The sequence below is a fragment of the Ursus maritimus genome, unplaced genomic scaffold (assembly GCF_017311325.1).
Source record: "Ursus maritimus isolate PB19 unplaced genomic scaffold, ASM1731132v1 scaffold_22, whole genome shotgun sequence".
Classification (NCBI taxonomy): Eukaryota; Metazoa; Chordata; class Mammalia; order Carnivora; family Ursidae; genus Ursus; species Ursus maritimus.
This window is the reverse complement of record NW_024424675.1, coordinates 37,506,056-37,524,000: the sequence shown is the minus strand read 5'-3', so window position 1 is coordinate 37,524,000 and position 17,945 is coordinate 37,506,056. Positions and strand designations below refer to the sequence as shown.

The window sequence follows — 17,945 nt, the reverse complement described above, 5'->3', positions numbered from 1 at the left end:
TGCTGAATATTGGAATCATATAGAGAGAAAATCATACACTACTGTTCCCTATCGTTTTCCCTTTTTTGTGTGCGCACACACGCACCGTAGACCATGTGAACAGATCTCCAGGGATGGGGCAAAACCATCAGTATTTTTCACAGGCTCTCCAGATGATTCATTTGTGCAGCCAGTGTTGAGAACAAGTGAGTGATCTCTCAGGCCCTCTGAATTTGTCATCAGGGCTCTTATTTAAAATTAGGAAGTCCCAGTCAGAGACCTTTTACAACTTTTAGTTGGATCATTAAGTTGTGTTAGTTGTGTTTGTCATTAGTTGTTAATGACTGCACTGACTTAAGAGTATATACTCCTGAGAAAAATTATGTAATCATTTGCCCATGGACTCATTTGAATGAACTAGAATTTTAATCCAAGCCCATATGACCCTTGCTGCATTTTAATTTAAAAATCCCCAATTTAGAAATATTCACTTGGCTAGAGGTACAAATATATACGTATACTGCACATATATACATATATGCTCATTTTCCTTTGATTAAACCCATTTTGAGGGATAAACTATGTCCTAGAATTATTTTGTTATTGGAAGCAATTTGAAAGGGAAAATATTTTTGTTAGCCATTATCCCAGCTATATCCCTAACCATATTATTTGTATAAAAATAATCTTTCCTAGGGAGGGCCTTGGTAGTTACCTTGGCTTTGGAGAGAAACTGTTCCTTCCAGTCTGCCCCAGAAAACTTTTTTTCTGAATAGGAGCTCACTAAAATAGCTGCAATACAAAAGTCATTTTTTCCAAGGGCACTTCAGATCTTTTTGAAATGTTAATAATAGCTATTAGTAATAGCTTGAAATTGATACTTAGTTGTGTTTGAAGCACATACCCTGTCATTGTTATGGACTGGATGTCTCTGCTAAAATGTATGTGTTAAAATACCTTACCCTCAAAGTGTTGGTATTTGGAGGTGGGGCCTTTTGGGAGGTAATTAAGTTTAGTGACCATGGGGCACTCATGGTAGGATTATTGCCCTTTCCAGAAGAGACCGGAGAGCTTGACTTCTGTTGCCCTCCTCCCCTGTGAGAGCACACAGCAGGAAGGCAGCCCTCTGTAAGCCAAGAAGAGGGTTCTCACCAGGAACCAATTCTGTTGCACCTTGATCTTGGACTTCCCAGCCTTCAGAACTGGGAGAAATAAATATCTGTCATTGAAGCCACATGGTCTGTGGTATTTCATTGTAGCGGCCCAAGTAGACTGAAACAGTTTCAGAATGAATCTTTGTTCAATTTCCAGAGATTACCAAAACCAAAACCCTTGCTCACTTGCATACCTTCTTTTTAAAAAAGTGCCATTTTTATGCAGACTGACCTGTTGCCCAGTTGAAACCCATGATCCCTTGTGCTTATTAGAATCTGAAAAGGAAACTCCAAATGCCTGATGCCTTTTGCTGTCTGAGAGATGTTCATAATTCTCAGTGAGGGCTGTTGACAAATATGCAAGTTGAATTAAAAATCCGTTATCTTTCTTACCTAAAGCTTAGAAGAGTGATTGTTTTATAGGTCCCCTCTAAATGTCCCATTCCAAGAATAAAAGTCCCCATTTCCCCAAGATTAAGAATATCAGATCTTTTACTGACTAAAATTTCTGTAGAATTGACATTTTTGTGAAATAGTGTTGCATTTATGAAATTAGTGTAACAGTTTTAGCACTCTGATATTGGATTGTTTCTCTTGTTTAGAAAATGTATTATATAAAGAAAATCTGATTGTTTTATTTAACAGCCGCGGGGCCAATTTTATAACTCAGATTTTGCTCAGACCAGGAGCATCTGATTTAACAGGAAGTTTCAGGTACAGTAAAAACTGTCTATTTTCTATTATTTACAACTTCTTGCCTAAATTTCTTGGTGTACAGTGGCTTATTTTTAAGAAATGCTTTTCATTTCTACCTCATTTTTGTTCTGGAACACACAAAGGCAGACTGAAGTTCCTTAGAAGTTGTTAATGAGGCTTGAGTGTCTTAAGGAAAAATGTACTTTCTAAAGAGCATCAAAGGTAGGACTTAGGTTAGCGTGCTTGTTAACATTCACACTGGTGCTCAGCCCCTAGTGGGGGCTCAGGGCCAAGGTGGCTACTCACTTCTTATTCAGAACGTTGCTATCACTGGTGATAGGCTCTAAGAAACAGCACCTTTTCCAGCAATTTTCTGCAATTCATATGAATATTTATAGCACAGAAAAGCTTAAAATAGTTTAGGGTGTTTTCATTTACCTTGCTCTCTGTATGTTTTTAATTAAAAAATAAAAATTCTTGTTTAATTGAAACAAAGCCTCCTTCCAGGTTGGGGGAAGGGTAATTTTTGTTTATTTTGGTGGGGGTGTTTTTAATTTTAGACTTGCTATAGAAGATGAACTGTTTTGTATGACCATGCCAAATGACTAAAGACTGCCACAATTTTTTTTTTTTTTAATCTCTGAAACTATAAGATGCCTGTTCATCTACTTTAAGGTCCAAACCTCATGCATTAGTTGATAATTTATATTACTTGGTATTTGTTTTTTTTACACTACATAATGTTAATTCTTTGGTCCTTTGTTAGAATTGACACACAAGGTTAAGACAGGAATCTAGCCATTGCAGGATTGAGGCAATCCTATCACCAGTTGAGATCACAGACACCTGTAATGGGCACATGTGCAGCCCAACTACATAGATGGGCTGCAGGCCAAACACAGAACACATCAGATTTACAAAGTAAGAGAGAGGAGCTGGGAAGTCTTGCGGGTGACCCCAGTCACTTTCTTCGGGAGCTCTCTGTTAAGTCCCCTAAAGGGACTTCGTTTATCTCAGGGAATTTATTTAGTACATCTTGGGAAATAGAAACTGCTTAGACATTTATGAGGAAACACCTGTTAATTACTGGGTTTGCCCTTGCCATCTACTTTATATTGTTGATTAATCATCATCTATCAAATCTATTGTTGCAATATTTAGAACGGTTTCTCTTCAATTCAACTTTAAAAATAAATTTTAAGAAAATTTAAAAACTTAAAACAGTGGGTGGTTTTACTTTAAATGATTCACTTTACTCTATTTTTATAATTTCTTGTAGTATGGTAGGAAAATAATTGCCTAAAAGATACTAAGAATTCATTTTCAAAATTATTCTAAATTATTTACCAAGTATTTCATGACCATTCTGGTTCAGGACAAATGTACCATAATCATAAGCTGTGACAGTTTTTCTGCATGCAAATGGCTAATGAAAATTTTAGGTTTTATAAATACCAGTGAACTTTGAAAAAGTCAGGATACATGTAGGCAAGTATATTTACCTAGGTGTTCATATGTATTTTAATTTCTCACAGGTTATACCGAAAAGAAGTTCTACAGAAATTGATAGAAAAATGTGTTTCTAAAGGCTATGTCTTCCAGATGGAGATGATTGTTCGGGCAAGACAGTTGAATTATACTATTGGCGAGGTAGGCAAACTGATAGTAAGTGGAATGTTATATTCCTCATAAAGAAACAGAAGATTGACACTTTTTATAATAAAAAGTTTAACTTGCACAACTACTAAATAAATGTGGGAGTCTTCTAGTTGTTTAGAATGTCCACACACTAAAGTGTGAAAAATCACTTTGAAATTAACTACATTTGACCTACCAGGATTTAAAACATTAATAGAGGGGCGCCTGGGTGGCTCAGTTGTTAAGCGTGTGCCTTTGGCTCAGGGCGTGATCCCAGCGTTCTGGGATCGAGCCCCACATCGGGCTCCTCCACTGGGAGCCTGCTTCTTCCTCTCCCACTCCCCCTGCTTGTGTTCCCTCTCTCGCTGGCTGTCCCTCTCTCTGTCAAATAAATAAATAAAATCTTTAAAAGAAAAAAATAAAACATTAATAGAAAGCAGCTTTACCTTTTAAAGAATTAAAAGTTACTGGTACCTTGTGCATCTTGCCCTTTCTTCTGACCACTGAGCACTGTGGGATGAATGTGTTTGCTCCCTTTCCTCTTGCCATAGGCAAGAGCCACTGTAATGATGAATTAGTTTGCCATTTTCTATGCGAAAATGAAGAGGACAGGAATTATGGGGGTGGGAGGTGCTCACTAATATTTACAGCTAGCTATTGAGCTCTTCCGAAAGGCTCTCCTGCTTTAACACTAATGTTCTTCCTCCTAGCAAGAAAATAACTAGAATGTCATGTCTCCTGTGGAAGTGTCAAGATTGTTAACACTAAAACATAGTAACAGATACATTTAATGGACTACTGAAAAAATTCAGTGAAAGGCCATTTTACTTTGGAGTATAATTTTTTTCTTGAAATACAGGTTGAAACTTTGGTCAACAGCTTAATATTCAGGATCATTGCTTTTCAAATGGTTGTAGATTTGGTTCATGTGACCTGTTTTTAGGTAATGAAGTGTTTAATTTTAAAGATTTGGAGGTACAGTTGCTATAAGAATCACATAACTTCTGAACTTACTTGAAGGCTATATAAGACAAATCTTGTTTGTACTGTATTGTTGTATGCCTGCTATGCTTCCTTTCTAATATTTTTGAAGACTGACTTAACGTATATTTTTTTTAACCAGGTTCCAATATCATTTGTGGATCGTGTTTATGGTGAATCCAAGTTGGGAGGAAATGAAATAGTCTCTTTCTTGAAAGGATTATTGACTCTCTTTGCTACTACATAAAAGAAAGTTATTCATTACACTTACCATGTTGATTTCATTTAAACATAAAAGAAGCCTGGTTGCTGATTTTTATAAAATGTACTCTTAGAGCATAAATCATAAGGTAAGGTAAATTTCATACAAATTTTTTCTGAGGAAACTCCATTTCATATGTCAAATTAAATTAGAAAAATTAAGTGTTCTCAATTTTCATTTGATTTTGCTGTATTAAGACTTGTAAATAAATGTATGTGGGTTTTTTTTCAGAAAATATTGCTGCTTTCATTAGAGTATGTGAGTGCAGAATTTCTTACACGGGGAAGATTTTGAAGTATATAAAAAACTGGATTCATAGCTCTTTGTAGTAGATGTCAGAAGTAAGAAAAATGTTAATTATATTCATGAAATGTGTATGGCTGTTTCTGTATGAATGAATAAGTAGACACTTTTGCCCCTTCTTTAAAAATGTATCTCAAATTTCTTAGACTAGATAAAATAATATGTTTGGGTCACAAATTTAGAGTTGGGCTGTTTGTAGCTCTTGAATTGATGAAGCATATCATCTGTCAAAGCAAGTCTATTTAAAAGACATACTGTGAATTGGAAACTTGACATCCGTTGATTGCACAGCTACTTTTTTTTTCTATCTCAAGCAGTAACTTCTATGAGTAAGAAAAAATACTGATGACATTAAGTCATCAGTATTTTGATGACTTAAAGACTTTAGCTGCTGTAGTAATTTTTAAACATCTTACTAAGCTGTAAGTGTTCTGCCAGTTAAAATGCACATTAAGTTGTTCATTAAAGCCACCACAAATGTTCTGTTTACTTTTCTAACCTAAGTGTTTAAAAAAAAAAAAAAAAGATAAATTTCTAACTATGGCATAGCTTATGGAACCAGTATCTTTTAAATTTGGGGGAAGGCATACTTTGAGCAAATAAGCTTAAGATCAAGTTGACCGTCCTTAGCAAGTAAGAGACATTCTAAGTTATTTAGTAAGCATATTTATTCAACAGTATTCCTAATTACATTTTCCTGGCTTAATTTGGCTGCTAAAGAAATTTAAAATCTGATTTTTCCATTGCATTTCTAACAAATCGTACCAGAAATTAATAATACCAGACTATAAAACCTTTGGTGCCATTTTGAACATTACCTGTTGCCATAGTTGAATCCATAGGACACATTCCGATAAGGGCCTCTACTCTTCTATTTCCCTTTTACACAAAGCTGTGTAGCCAGCCAGCACACAAGGGACCCACCTTCCTGGGGGAAATGACTTCTTTTATCATTAATAATTAGAAAATTCATCACTGTTTGATGTAGAATTACCTAATGTAATAGAAATATAATACTCTTTTGTTGTTGTTGTTTAGATTTTCTTCTTCATCTAAACCCAAAGTTTTTATTGTCAAGTATGTGGAGCAGAGATTACCTACACCTCAGAGAACTCACTATAAAGTATTGCCTTTCAGACCTCACTAGAGTAGATAGCTATCTTTCACCGTTTTAATCTTTTTGGTTCTTAATCCCATAGTCACAACACTGTCACTACTGGAATTGATAGTAAAGAAGGTGTTTGAGCAGTGAAGACTTTGATCATGTAGAAGTTATTTAGAAAAGAAACTGGACCATTTAGATGCATTTTTGTGGTAAATCTGATTATCTTAAGCACTAAAATCTTTTTAAACATCTACATGTGAACTTAGCATCTTTTTACTTTGTAAATTAGGCCAAGGATGAAATCCAGATGTTTTCCCATTGTATTTATTTGTATTATCACTGTATGAAATCTAAGTATATCTAAGGAAAACTAAACTTGTGATAAAATTATTTTGCTTATTTCATAGTAGCTTTTGCCAGTCTTCTGTAACATGTAATTAGATTCTTCATTTTTGTTTCTCTAAATCAAATCTTTTGGCACCACCCCCCCCTTTTTTTTATCTTTTCCAGCTCTGGTTTCCCCTTAAAATACTGATTTGGCTTTTAAAGATATATTTTGTCATGATTTCAGAAATTAATGAAATTCTGTGTTGGATGAAATGGCTTGTTTAAACCTGCTAACCAAAGTCTTAGACACTGAGCTGTATGTAAGCACAATTAGTACTATTTTCAATTAAGTCAGAATCTTTTAGGGTGTTATGTATGGTTTGAAACTGTTTTAACTTGAAATTTGGAGAAATAGCCAAAGATCAGTCTGTTTACAGAGCACACCTTAAGAAAACAGGCTTGGTTAATCCTTCATGATGATGTTAATTTTAATTACTCTTAAGTATGTTTAGCCAGTGATATAATCTCAGATGCACTGTTCTCCAAAAGGTGGGTTAAAAGTTGAGATAATGTGTTGGTTGGGATTGACCTAAATTTGCACAAACTGTCCATGTGCTATCTTGTGCTATCCAGATTGTGGTGACACCAAGAGTGTCCCCTACAGTTGAAGTGTAGTTTTTGAGCATCTTGTGGAGGCCCATCAGCAACTTCATTTCTCATCTTTGAGCTTCACCAGTCCGGTGGCCCCCCAAACGCTAGGGTTCCCATTTGTTTTCTTCAGGCCAAAGAGAAGAGCCCATCACCGACTTGGAAGAATGTCAGCCCCTGTCCACTAAGTAACCCACCCCACCAGGAAGGAACCAGGGCTCCACGGGCTTGTGGCTCCAGTTGGTGTGTGAAGCACGAGGCCCTCACACCTCATATAAGGCAGGAGGCATCGCGCAGGACCAGCCAGGTGTCCCTGCCCTTCCCGCAGCTGCCCAGTCCGTAAGAGCCCAGGCCTCCCAGCACGTGGAGCCGCTGGGCTGCCCGCACGCCCCCTCCCGCCAGATGTAGTCCAGGCCCAGCTGGGTCCGCGCAGGGATCCCCAGCACGGCCACCTGACTGAGTGCAGGGCGTGCTGCGGCCCGCTGCTGGTGCCTCCGCCGCCGGCGCTGCGGCCAGAGGAAGGCGCCCGCCGTGCACACGAGCCCTGGAAGCGCACTGCGGCCATTATCCGCGGCGCCTCCTAGTGGGTCAATGGCAAATCCTCTTGGTTCTCGCGAGAGCTCCCCCTCAGTGGGGATTATATAATTTCCCTTAGGTGGGGGTGCTAGTGCCACCCTCCCTCCAAAAAAGTTAGGTGCAAGCACAGGTGGGAGTGAGAGAGTTGTCCCTGGGGGACATGGGGGGAAGGGGTACTGTCCCCCACTACCCCCCCTACTTAGCTGGACAATGAGTCCTCTTATGCTAATGAGGTATTTACGTCACTTCCGCTCTTTCTCGGCCGCCATTTTGGTTAGGGCAGGTTCGGGGACTCGCTCCGAGGCGCTTGTATTGTCTGCTGAGGGGAGACGCGGGATCAGCCCCCTCCCCCGCCCGTTGCCGCCGCCGCCTCCGCCGGCCCGGTCTCCCCTCCGTCGCCCGCCGGGATCCATGAGCTGAACTCCCGCCCCCCCGGCCGCCGCCATCTTGTGCCCCCTCCCCCTCCCGCGGGCAGCGCTAAGGGGGATTTTGGCGTCTCCTCAGACACAGCTCCCTCTCTCGGTCCCCGCTGCTGAGGAGCGAGAGGAGCGCGGCCGCCGCCGCCCGCCTGCCCGCGCCGGTGAAGCCGCCTCTCCCACACCCTCCGTCTCCTCCCTCCGCCCCTCCTTTGTCTGCACCGCTCGACGACGCTGCCGCCGCCGCCCGCGCGGGGACTGGAGGGAGCCGCTCGCGCCGCCGCCGCCGCCCGCCGCTCTGCTGCGCCCGCCGCGCCCCCCGGCAGCAGCCGCGGCCGCGGCGCGAGCCGGAGCCCGCCGAGCCAGAGCGCGACGAGGCCTCGGGCGCGCCCTCGCCGCCGCCACCGCCGTGCCGCGCCATCCGCCCGCGCCGCCGCCGCCGCCGCCCGGCCCCCGAGCACGCCGGCCCCGCGCGCGCCTCGAGGCCGAGTCAAGGTAAGCCTCGGCGGCCGCCGCGCGCCCACCCCGCGGCGCGGCCCGGCTCCCGCCGAGCCTACCCCGCGGGCGCATTGTTGTTCCGACTGCCAACCCTCCAGCCACACACGCTCCTTTGCATACTCCGGTGCTGACGGAGCGCCCGCCCCGGCGCGGACCGCTACCCGGGCTCTTGCTCCGGGGTCCAGGCGCCTCCTCCTGCAGCCCGACCCCCCTTCCCCGCCCCGTGAGCCCGCCGAGGCCAGCAGCCAGCCTGGCCCCCGGAGCTTGTGCCGCTGATGGCATCTCCCTCCACCCCGCCCCCAGCAAGAACCGAGCTGCTCCCATCTCTGGAACTAATCCCTTCCTCCCGCTCCCCCCCCCGAAACGAGCCCCCCACGCACACCCCCAGTGCCTGGGACGAGCCTTCTGCCAGGTCTGCCCACCCTTAGCTGGGGGAGGGGGGGGACAGATTGGGGGGCGGGGAGCATGCATGGCACGGAGTGGAAAGTCTTTGCCTTCGCTGTGCAAGCCTTCCTCCCCAACATGCCAGCTCCCCTCCTATCCTAACCACGGAGTCCACCACCACCCCTTTTCTCAGTCGCAGCTTCCTGGTCAGCACGACCTCTTTCGAACATTTTGAGCCCCAACTTTGCACTAAGATGGTAAAAAATGGAAATCCAGAAAGCTGCGAAAAGATTTTTTTTTTAATGCAATGAATGGGGAGGAGTTCTTTGAGCACCCTTTTATTCACCTCTCTTTCCTCTGGGCTGCCTGCCTGCCCTCCCCTCCCCCCCAACCTGGATGCCTGTCTGCTGGAAAAGGCGCGATTGCTTCTCTTCCTCTTCTGCCCAAGATCAGGCGCTGAGGTCTAATATCCTTTTTAGCCACACATGTACCCACACTAAGTCTTCTTGATGTTCTTGCATTCACCAGTTCCTCTGGGCAGTTCTTGCTATAACCCCATTTCTCAGACAAAGGCTTGGGAGGGAAAAAGAACCAAACTGTTTCCTGTGTTTGCCATTTTAATGCTGTCCATCCCCACACACACCTAATTCCTATCCCTGATGCTTCTCGTGCCAGTGTCTTGAACCTTCAAAATGGGGGAGGGGGGGAAACTCCTGGGGAGCTTGATACAGTTTCTTTATAAATCTGCATTGTTGCTTCTGGTTTATGGCCATCAAGAAAATACCAGCCCCCACCCAAAATGCACCGCAGCCAAGTCGGCTAAAGGCGATGAGTGTTGGAGTCAGTAGGGGGCGCATTCCCTGCACTGGGTAAGGCTGCAGAGGGGGGAAGGGCCCCAGAGCTAGAACAGGATGTGCTTCACAGCGCCTTCTACAGACCATGGGAAAATGGACCCAGCAAGACACACTCTCGCACTCTTAGTTGGTGAGCTGACAGCAACATGGCGAAGGATTAAGTGAGTCAAGAGCGGTGATTTTATTTCTTTTAAAGAATCCACCCTGCATTTTAGAAGTTCTCTCTCTTTACTTTTTCAAAACTGTTGACCCTCAGACAATCCACATTTGTTCTTGGCACATCATTGGTACACAGATTTCCTATTCTCTGGAATTCTGGAATTCTTCCACCTTAAGCTTTTAATGTGTCACCATGTCTTTCCAAGGTCAGATGGTAAAGGGGAAAGTTTAAAACCTGAGAGTAATGGGTTTGGGGGTATTGCTGCTTACCTCCTTTCTTCATGACCCAAATCTTTCCAACTCTTAGAGTTAAAAATCATTCTTGAAGGATGTTAGGTTTTAGTGGGTTAGTAATTTTCATAAGCATGTAGATGGGTGTCATGATTTGCAAAGCCTTGTTGGTAAACATCAAATCCATGTTGAGTTCTTCATTGTCAAGCTCAACAGAGTTTATTGTAAAATTTTGTTGCCTTCCAACTTTGGACTTGTAATTGCCATTCATTATCTCAGTAGCCAACCACCTTTGCAAAAGTGTTGACACCGGTCTTCTGTGAGCACCCACCTTCTTAGGGTGTGTTGATTTCTATAGATTTTACTCCTCTTGTTATTTCCATAGGTGTGAGATGCACAATGCGAAACCTAGGCCCCAGCTTTTGCACCATGATGCACAGGGTTGTACTTTTTGTACTGAACTGATAGGTGGCCTAGTGGTTATGCCCTGTACTACCATTTTGAGGATCTGGACTCCGTTCCTGCCTTGCTCTTTGGACCACATTGTCAATTCACACCGGTGGGTATATTCATTTTGGAGGGTGGGAACTGCAGCAACAGGGAAGCCAGAGACTTCTTCCTCCTTGGTCACCACCAAAGCCAACACTTCCAAAATTTCAGCCTAGCCACATTCCTCAAGGAACCGGTTAGAGCTGATTGCAGTCGTGGGTTCTGAACAGAGAAATGACTTATGTCTTGTTTAAGAGAAAATTTTTAAGTTGCTAATACTGTTTTAAATCATTTGCATTCTGCACTCTTGTGTATAAAGTATGTTAAGTTCTCAATTATTGTTATCTTGATGACCCAATCTCAAGAGTTGCTAAGCTTCTATAAAAACCTTACAGATTCTCTGATCAGAACAGGCCTTTCCATGAACATGTACTTGCTACCAGTTATTGACAGTGGTTGTTGATAGGGTACTTTTAAGACTTTGTTGCAAGTATTTTATATAGATACACCAAGGTAAATTTATGGGGAAATGAATGGGTGTATTCTTTGATACATAGTTAACCAGTTGGTGCTTAAGGGAGAATTTTCATGGAACATTTGCTACCAAGTAACATTTTGGTGAGTGAAAAGGAGGCAGCTTGGTTCAGGTATTCTGCTGGAGACTTAACTATATTGGTTTTGCAATTTTTTAGTAACCATAAGAATCAGATTTTAAATCTAATTGGTAATATTTATAATTTTTAAATACTGCTTAGTATATGTTAAACAGGTACAATTTTGACCTGTACTTGGTCTTTGATATATAGTTATATGAGTTTTTAAATGAGTAATTTGAAAGCAACTTCTATTGAGGGTATGTTTGAGGTGAAGTTTGTGAAGGTGCTTTTGTTTGATTTGGCAAATTATACATAAGATACAGTGTTAACTGATACCCTTAGTGGTTAATAGCCATTTTCCCCCTACAGGAAAACTTGCTATGAGCTCTTAGAAAGCATGTATTCTGCAGTTCCAAGGTTTCCTGGTTTTGGCATCAAAATAAATAAATAAAAGGTGAAGCAATTGGGCTTGAAAGCTGAAATTTAGGTAAACTGTGAGGGTTCGTTAAAAGTACGTAAAAAGCCTCAACTAACCAGAGGGTGGGGCTGGGTATTCTGTTTAATTGAACTTTAAGTAGAAATTCCTTCTTTATCTTGGCCATTGTTGAAAATTTCCTAAAATTACCTTATCAGAGGCTGCTATACATTGAGCTAACTAAATCTTAGATTTTGGTTCTTATTATCTCTGGATAGAAAATACAGGAGATTGGGCTTTGAATCTCTAAAGACCTCTGGCCCTGCCTGTCCTGGAAGTCATTGGTTGTAAACATACCCACTGTGAATTTGTTTTGCTTAAATTTCTCTTTTTTTTCCTTAAACCAGAGTGCAGGAAAAGTTCTAATACTATTTATATTAAAAATAAAACGTCACCATGTTGAACAGATTAAGTGTCAAGTAAGTTCTCAATTATTGTTATTTTGATGACCCAATCTCAAGAGTTGCTTTTAAAAACCTTAAAGATTCTCTGATCAGAATAGGCCTTTTCATGAGCATGTAGTTGCTACCAGATAATCAGCTTAAATAGGCTTTTACCAAGTAAAAATGACTTTTGTTTTTTGTTATAACATATATGAACAAGTTTATTATTTTGATTTGATTACTAAAAGCATAATTAAATAAGGTACAGTATATGTTAAATTGTTGCTTTTCTTGTAACTGTTCACAAAATTTGAAAAATACCTACTAAACATAATTTCTCTAGTATTTTGAAAATTTAAGTATTCCGAAATCTGTTGGTTGATGCATTTAAGGTGATGTACACATGCTGGCTACATGTTTAATTGTGGAAATTATGTAATGAAGAAGATAGAGCTGATCAGTTACAAAGGAGCAAGTAGGGATCAATACTTGGGTAGAGAGAGAGAAAAGAAGAATTTCAGTAGTATTTTTGTCTTTTGGGAACTATATATAAATAACAAAATTGAATAAGTTGTAATAGACCTTGGCAGGTTGACTCTGTCAATTGGTGTGTACATATATACATATAAAATACAACTCACTTTTTTAGAGTTGGAAATAACTGTCATTAAATACAAAGTCTGAGCATCAGAGATGTGGTTGGGAAACACTACGTTTACAGAAAAAAATGTCGGAATTAGACATTGTAGTTTTTTAAAATAACCTGTTAAAATCTTAGATAACTTACAAAATGATGTGAAAATAGCCAAAAAATGGAAATTTTTGTAAGATTAGAAGCTGATTTGTCATTACACCAAGATGCCCAGTGCTATTGTGTAATAATTTACATGTTCATCCTGAACTTCCAAAAGGGCTTTCACTTTAACATCTATTATGTCTTCCAGAAGATAAAATATTTTCCATGGGAGTTTAACTTTCATTTATTTGCCTAAAAGGCATGAACATTAAGTAAAATGTTGCTCCCCTAAGTAAATAATTTAATTATAGTCAGATTCATAGAGCTTGACCTGTTATTAGCATCATGCAAACTTCCCCTAGTTTTGTAAGAGCTTGTGGCGTTAAATCTGGAACAAATGCCATATTTTGCTGATGTGCATCACTGTCAGTTATACATTTTTTGTTGTTAGTTTGGAAACTTGGCATTTTAAACTGGTGAGAACCAAAGCCCCACACTAACTGAATTGATACTTTGAACGTAGAAGCTGTTTCTTGTTTCCTTATTGGCACTTTCTGCCTTTATCGTCGAGATACTTGATAAAAGAAGCCATCCTTGTTTCGCCCAGCATGAGTGGCCATGGTTCCATCATGACTTCATGATTTTTATATTGTTTGCCTGATCTATTAATTACAAAGTAAGGGGAAGGATGATCGTGCTGTCTTTCTGTGTCTTAGTACTCCTTAAACCTGTGTTTTGGTTGTGACCTATCTTTGATATCTGGCAGTTAAGGAGTCATCTTAAATGAGGATCCATATTCTGTTCAGCGGAAGAAGGCTCTCCTCACACATTATCAGGCTTCTCAGATTGGGATATATATATCAACTTGATTATAATGTGATATGGTTGTCTATATTAGGAAGTCACAGATAAAATGTGAGCCAACTATATACAGGAGCCGTTTTGATTGAGGGCACACATTTTCTAATCAGTGTAAAACGCAAACTTCTTTTCACTATTTCAGTTCTGGCTTCTCTCATCTCCATGTATGCATTCACTTGTCCTCTGCCTGTAGTTCTTTGAAATGCACTCTTAAGCTTCCTTGCTTTTATTGATCCTTAGCTTAGTTCTAAGACTAAGCTTGAGAAATAATGAAATCTCCAGAATTGCAGCAGTGTTCCAGAAATAAAGGTGTGGAAATTAGCAGGAAAGCGTAAATGCTTTTGGTAGTTTTACTAAGGAAGACTGCCCTGAACATGCATAATAGTTGAAGATTTAAGGTTTAACTCAGAAACATGCACATAATCTGTAGGAGGTTCATGCATTGTTTGACCATCCCTTAGAATTAAAAATAAATCCCTGCACATCCTAACTGCCTCTCCAGTAAGGGTATAGATTTATAATTGAGTCACTCAGCTGTGGTTGTTTCTGTTTATGTGTCACATCTCATATGACTTGGTTGATGCCTTTAGGAAGGGTGAGTTGTGAATGTAAAAACCTCTTTGCTGGCCTTTAGAGTAATATTAATGGCATGCCCATTTTATTTGCCAAGCATTTTATAAACTGTTCTCAATTCTCCTAAGATTGTCCTTGTTTCACAAATGGGGAAATCAAGGCACTGCGTCAGGCCTGCGCTTGAACACAGGCTTTTGTAGGGTTCCCATGTGCTCTTTGGCTCATGAGGGCTCACATGAATTCTTCATAACTGGGTAGTGCTCTTTCGTGCTTGTGTGTCCCTGAATACCCAAGGATCCTAAATGGGCTTGACAGAGAGGCTGGCCACACCCCCAGCAAGAGAGTACCGGCAAAAATTGTGCTAGGGGTAGTTAGTTGAAGCAGCATGTGTCTGGTTTGAAGTTGCCTGTACAAGGATCTAAAAAGAAAGTTTATGGTCCTCTTGCTTTTCCCAGTGTTTGGGTTTAGGGCAGTCTTGTTCTTTCTTTCCTCTGAACAGTTACTTTTGCTTAGACAGATAATTGCTGGCTTTTGCCCTTCTGCCTTTCCTTTTTCTGAACCCTCTGGGCTCCGTTCAAGAGTTTGTGGAAGCCTGTGCTTCCATTGAAACATGTACATTTTTCTGGTGGGAACTGGCAACAATTGAGAACCTGTATGAGTGGTTTTGAAATCTGGAATATCTGAAGAAACTTCTATCTAGCGGAAATACGGAAGAATTCATTAAAATTTTAAATTGGGGGTTGTAGACCTAAGTCAACAGAATTCTTGCTCTTGTGAAAGGGGTGAACTGGAACTGGCAGTGTCCTATGCAGTCGGCTCACAAAGTCCTGGTCCAGAATCAGGTAGGCTTAAAAACAACACCCAGAAAAACTTCTCTGCAGAAATTGTAAGACTCAAGCCACCAAGTGGCAAAGCCTGCTACGCGAATAATGCTTCTGCTACAAAGAAAGCTTTGCCTATTAGGCCTTGACTCCTAGGAGATCTCTCAGAAAAACTTGAGGTGATTCAGATAAATTATTCTGTTATTCATGAATGAGGAGTAAGTACCCCCTTACTCTGAGAAAATTATTTCTGAGTAGTTTTGATAGAGCATGGAAATGTTCTCATTAAGGAATTAAAAATAACCTACTTCGTGTCTTACACCATTTAGATGACCAGACCAGTGACGTGCTACTGGAATGATTATAAATGGACATGTCTGGACGTCTTCTTAGGCCCACTTGTGAATTGATTTCCCTTTTTCACATTTCTCTTAAGACTGGTTGTCCACCTGTATTGATAGCAACAGTGCTCAGCTATGGAGTTCTTACATAGGCAGTGAAGTGTTGCGGTCATTCCCCTGGTGTGTCCCTGCCTTGCTGGAATGCCTGTTTAAAATGGAGTAAATTGGAAAATGCTCCCCATCTCATACTCTCTAAAGCTAGATTAAGGTGTTAGAGATATTTTCAATCCTTTTTTTTCCTTTCTTTTTTTTTTTTTTTTTTTTTTTTTTTTGCAAGCTGCGAGTCAACTTTCTTTCAAATAAAATTCTTTGAGAACTTCAGTATGTAAAATCAATAAAGGGTTAGGGAGCACACCTTTAGTTGCTCAGCTTTCACTTTGTCCCTCCAGTGTCGTCTTCCCCTCCATGCATGTATTCTGTCATAGTCCCAGCACATTCTCAAAACACCCTGAAAGCCATTGGTTCCATTAGTGTTCTATAAATTCTGGTGGTCACAGCTAGGATTCTCATCTAAAATCTAAATACTCCCAAGTAACAGGATAAACAGCAAAATAATAGTTTCCGGTTGTAAGCACTAGTCTTTTAGTCTGAAAGTCTTCTTAAAAGAGAAGTGACCCACATATTTTTTTTAACGAATATGCAAAATCTAGATCATACCTTTATGTTTCTATGTGACTGTAAGTCACCTAGGTCTATTGTGGGTACTTGGAGATACTCTGTTGCGTAAGCATTTTAAGTTCCACAGAGTTTATAAAGTTAATATGCCAACTCACAGTTGTATTATGTGAAAACACTATTGTGTGTGTGAATGCACATTATAATGTGTCTAGGAACAGATACATGGCAACCACATCTGATTCTCAGGATTAATAGTCCATATTTTTTAAAAAATTATACCATAGTGTGAGCTCATAATTTTCAAAGTGACTTAATATTCTAGTATCTGATCTGGTTTAAGATAATAATGATGAAATTGCTTTAAGTGTTAACTGGCAGCATCTCATTTAATCTTTCTGGCATTTGAACAATGGAATAGTGTCCTTCTGCATATACCATAAGGAAAGAGACATCCAGAGGTTGAGTAACATTTTTAGGTTCACAGAGCTAGTAAGTGGCAGAGTAAGGATTAAGTAAGGACACAGATCTGCCCAGCTCTGGAGCTGTGTTCTTAATCACTACATCGTACTTTCTTTTGAGCAGAGGAAAGCTTTTACTGTGTTGTGTCACCCTACTTGTTAACAGAAATTTGAAGTTGTAAGGTAAAAATTTTACATGTGCCTGATAGGTCAGCTAAATTTTTATTCATGAAAACAATATAGCTTTACTGGAAAACACAAATGTTGATGCAGGCTATAGGCTTCACCCTTGAACTTCATCTTCCTTTTGCCATCACTTCAGTATCTTATTATCTTAGACCTAAGGCTCCGGTGATCTTGCAGACCTTTCAGATTGTGTAGGTCTGAGATGGGTGTAAACTCCCTCTGGTGATTCTGACAGGTGCGTCGGTCTGGTACTCCACTCTGCATGGACTTCCTCTAGGCCTTTTGTAATGGGACCTGCCACTCGGGCCGGATTAATTCTCTTCAAGTGCCGTTAGATTTGTATCCTTTCCTCCTTCAGTGTCCGCAGCACCTCGTCAGTGCCTCCCAGACACAGCCGCGGACTCTGGCTTCACACTCAAGGCTTCTGTCCTATCCCCAACCTGCTTTCCACTCCTGTCATTCATTATTACTCAGAAGCTTGGCATAGCAGCCACTCTGGACTCTATACATAGCTCCTAGAACTCCTTGCGGTCCCACCTCTGGAACTGTGCCAGCAAGTTTTTTTGTTTTTGGGGGGGGGTTTGCAGTGAATGCAGATTCTCAACTAACCTATGGCCCCAGTTTAGCATCTACTTCCACCTTCTCCTGAGCTCCCCTACTGAGAATGAGTTCTCCCTCTTATGAAACCTCAGAGCATTTAGTTTGTGACACATCTGACACTTTGCTTCTTTTCCTGTAGATATTTATGGGGTGTCATCTCTGTAAGTCCTTTCTAGGCAGGGGCTGTTCCTTAGTCTACATTGATTGAGTGCCTGCTATGTGTCAGCCACTGCTGTAGATGCTAGGTATCTAGCAAGGGAAAAAAAAACCAAGCAGAATCTTTTTAATAGACCTTCTTTGCTTTGGGTAGTGCGATGGCACCCTTGTCTTCCTGCATATTTTAAGGGTTCGTAATTCCATCATTTGAAATCAGGAAAATCAATCTCTACTGAAAAATGATTCATAGTGGTTTTAATTTACAGACATAAATACCTCTTCCACACTGTATCAATAATAATTTCAGGTCGTACTTTCCTAAATCATCTGTGATGAGCATTTAAAATAAAACATTTTAAGTCACAGTGTAATTATAATTTT

General features: G+C 40.8%; 2 protein-coding genes across 3 annotated transcripts in view; both read left to right on the top strand.

Annotated features, from left to right (window-relative positions):
- Positions 1 to 6,522, top strand: part of DPM1 (dolichyl-phosphate mannosyltransferase subunit 1, catalytic) — a 19,725-nt gene extending 13,203 nt beyond the window's left edge. For both annotated transcript variants that reach the window (XM_008698003.2, XM_008698004.2), the window contains 3 exons: positions 1,779 to 1,847; positions 3,365 to 3,479; positions 4,591 to 6,522. In XM_008698003.2, coding sequence (XP_008696225.1) covers positions 1,779 to 1,847; positions 3,365 to 3,479; positions 4,591 to 4,695 — 289 coding nt within the window. In that variant the 3' untranslated portion in view covers positions 4,696 to 6,522. The remainder of the gene's footprint in view (positions 1 to 1,778; positions 1,848 to 3,364; positions 3,480 to 4,590) is intronic.
- Positions 6,523 to 9,122: 2,600 nt separating this feature from the next.
- Positions 9,123 to 17,945, top strand: part of LOC103669664 (activity dependent neuroprotector homeobox) — a 29,940-nt gene continuing 21,117 nt past the window's right edge. Inside the window, exon 1 of the mRNA XM_008698005.2 lies at positions 9,123 to 10,770. The gene's annotated coding sequence lies outside the window, so the exon portion shown is untranslated. The remainder of the gene's footprint in view (positions 10,771 to 17,945) is intronic.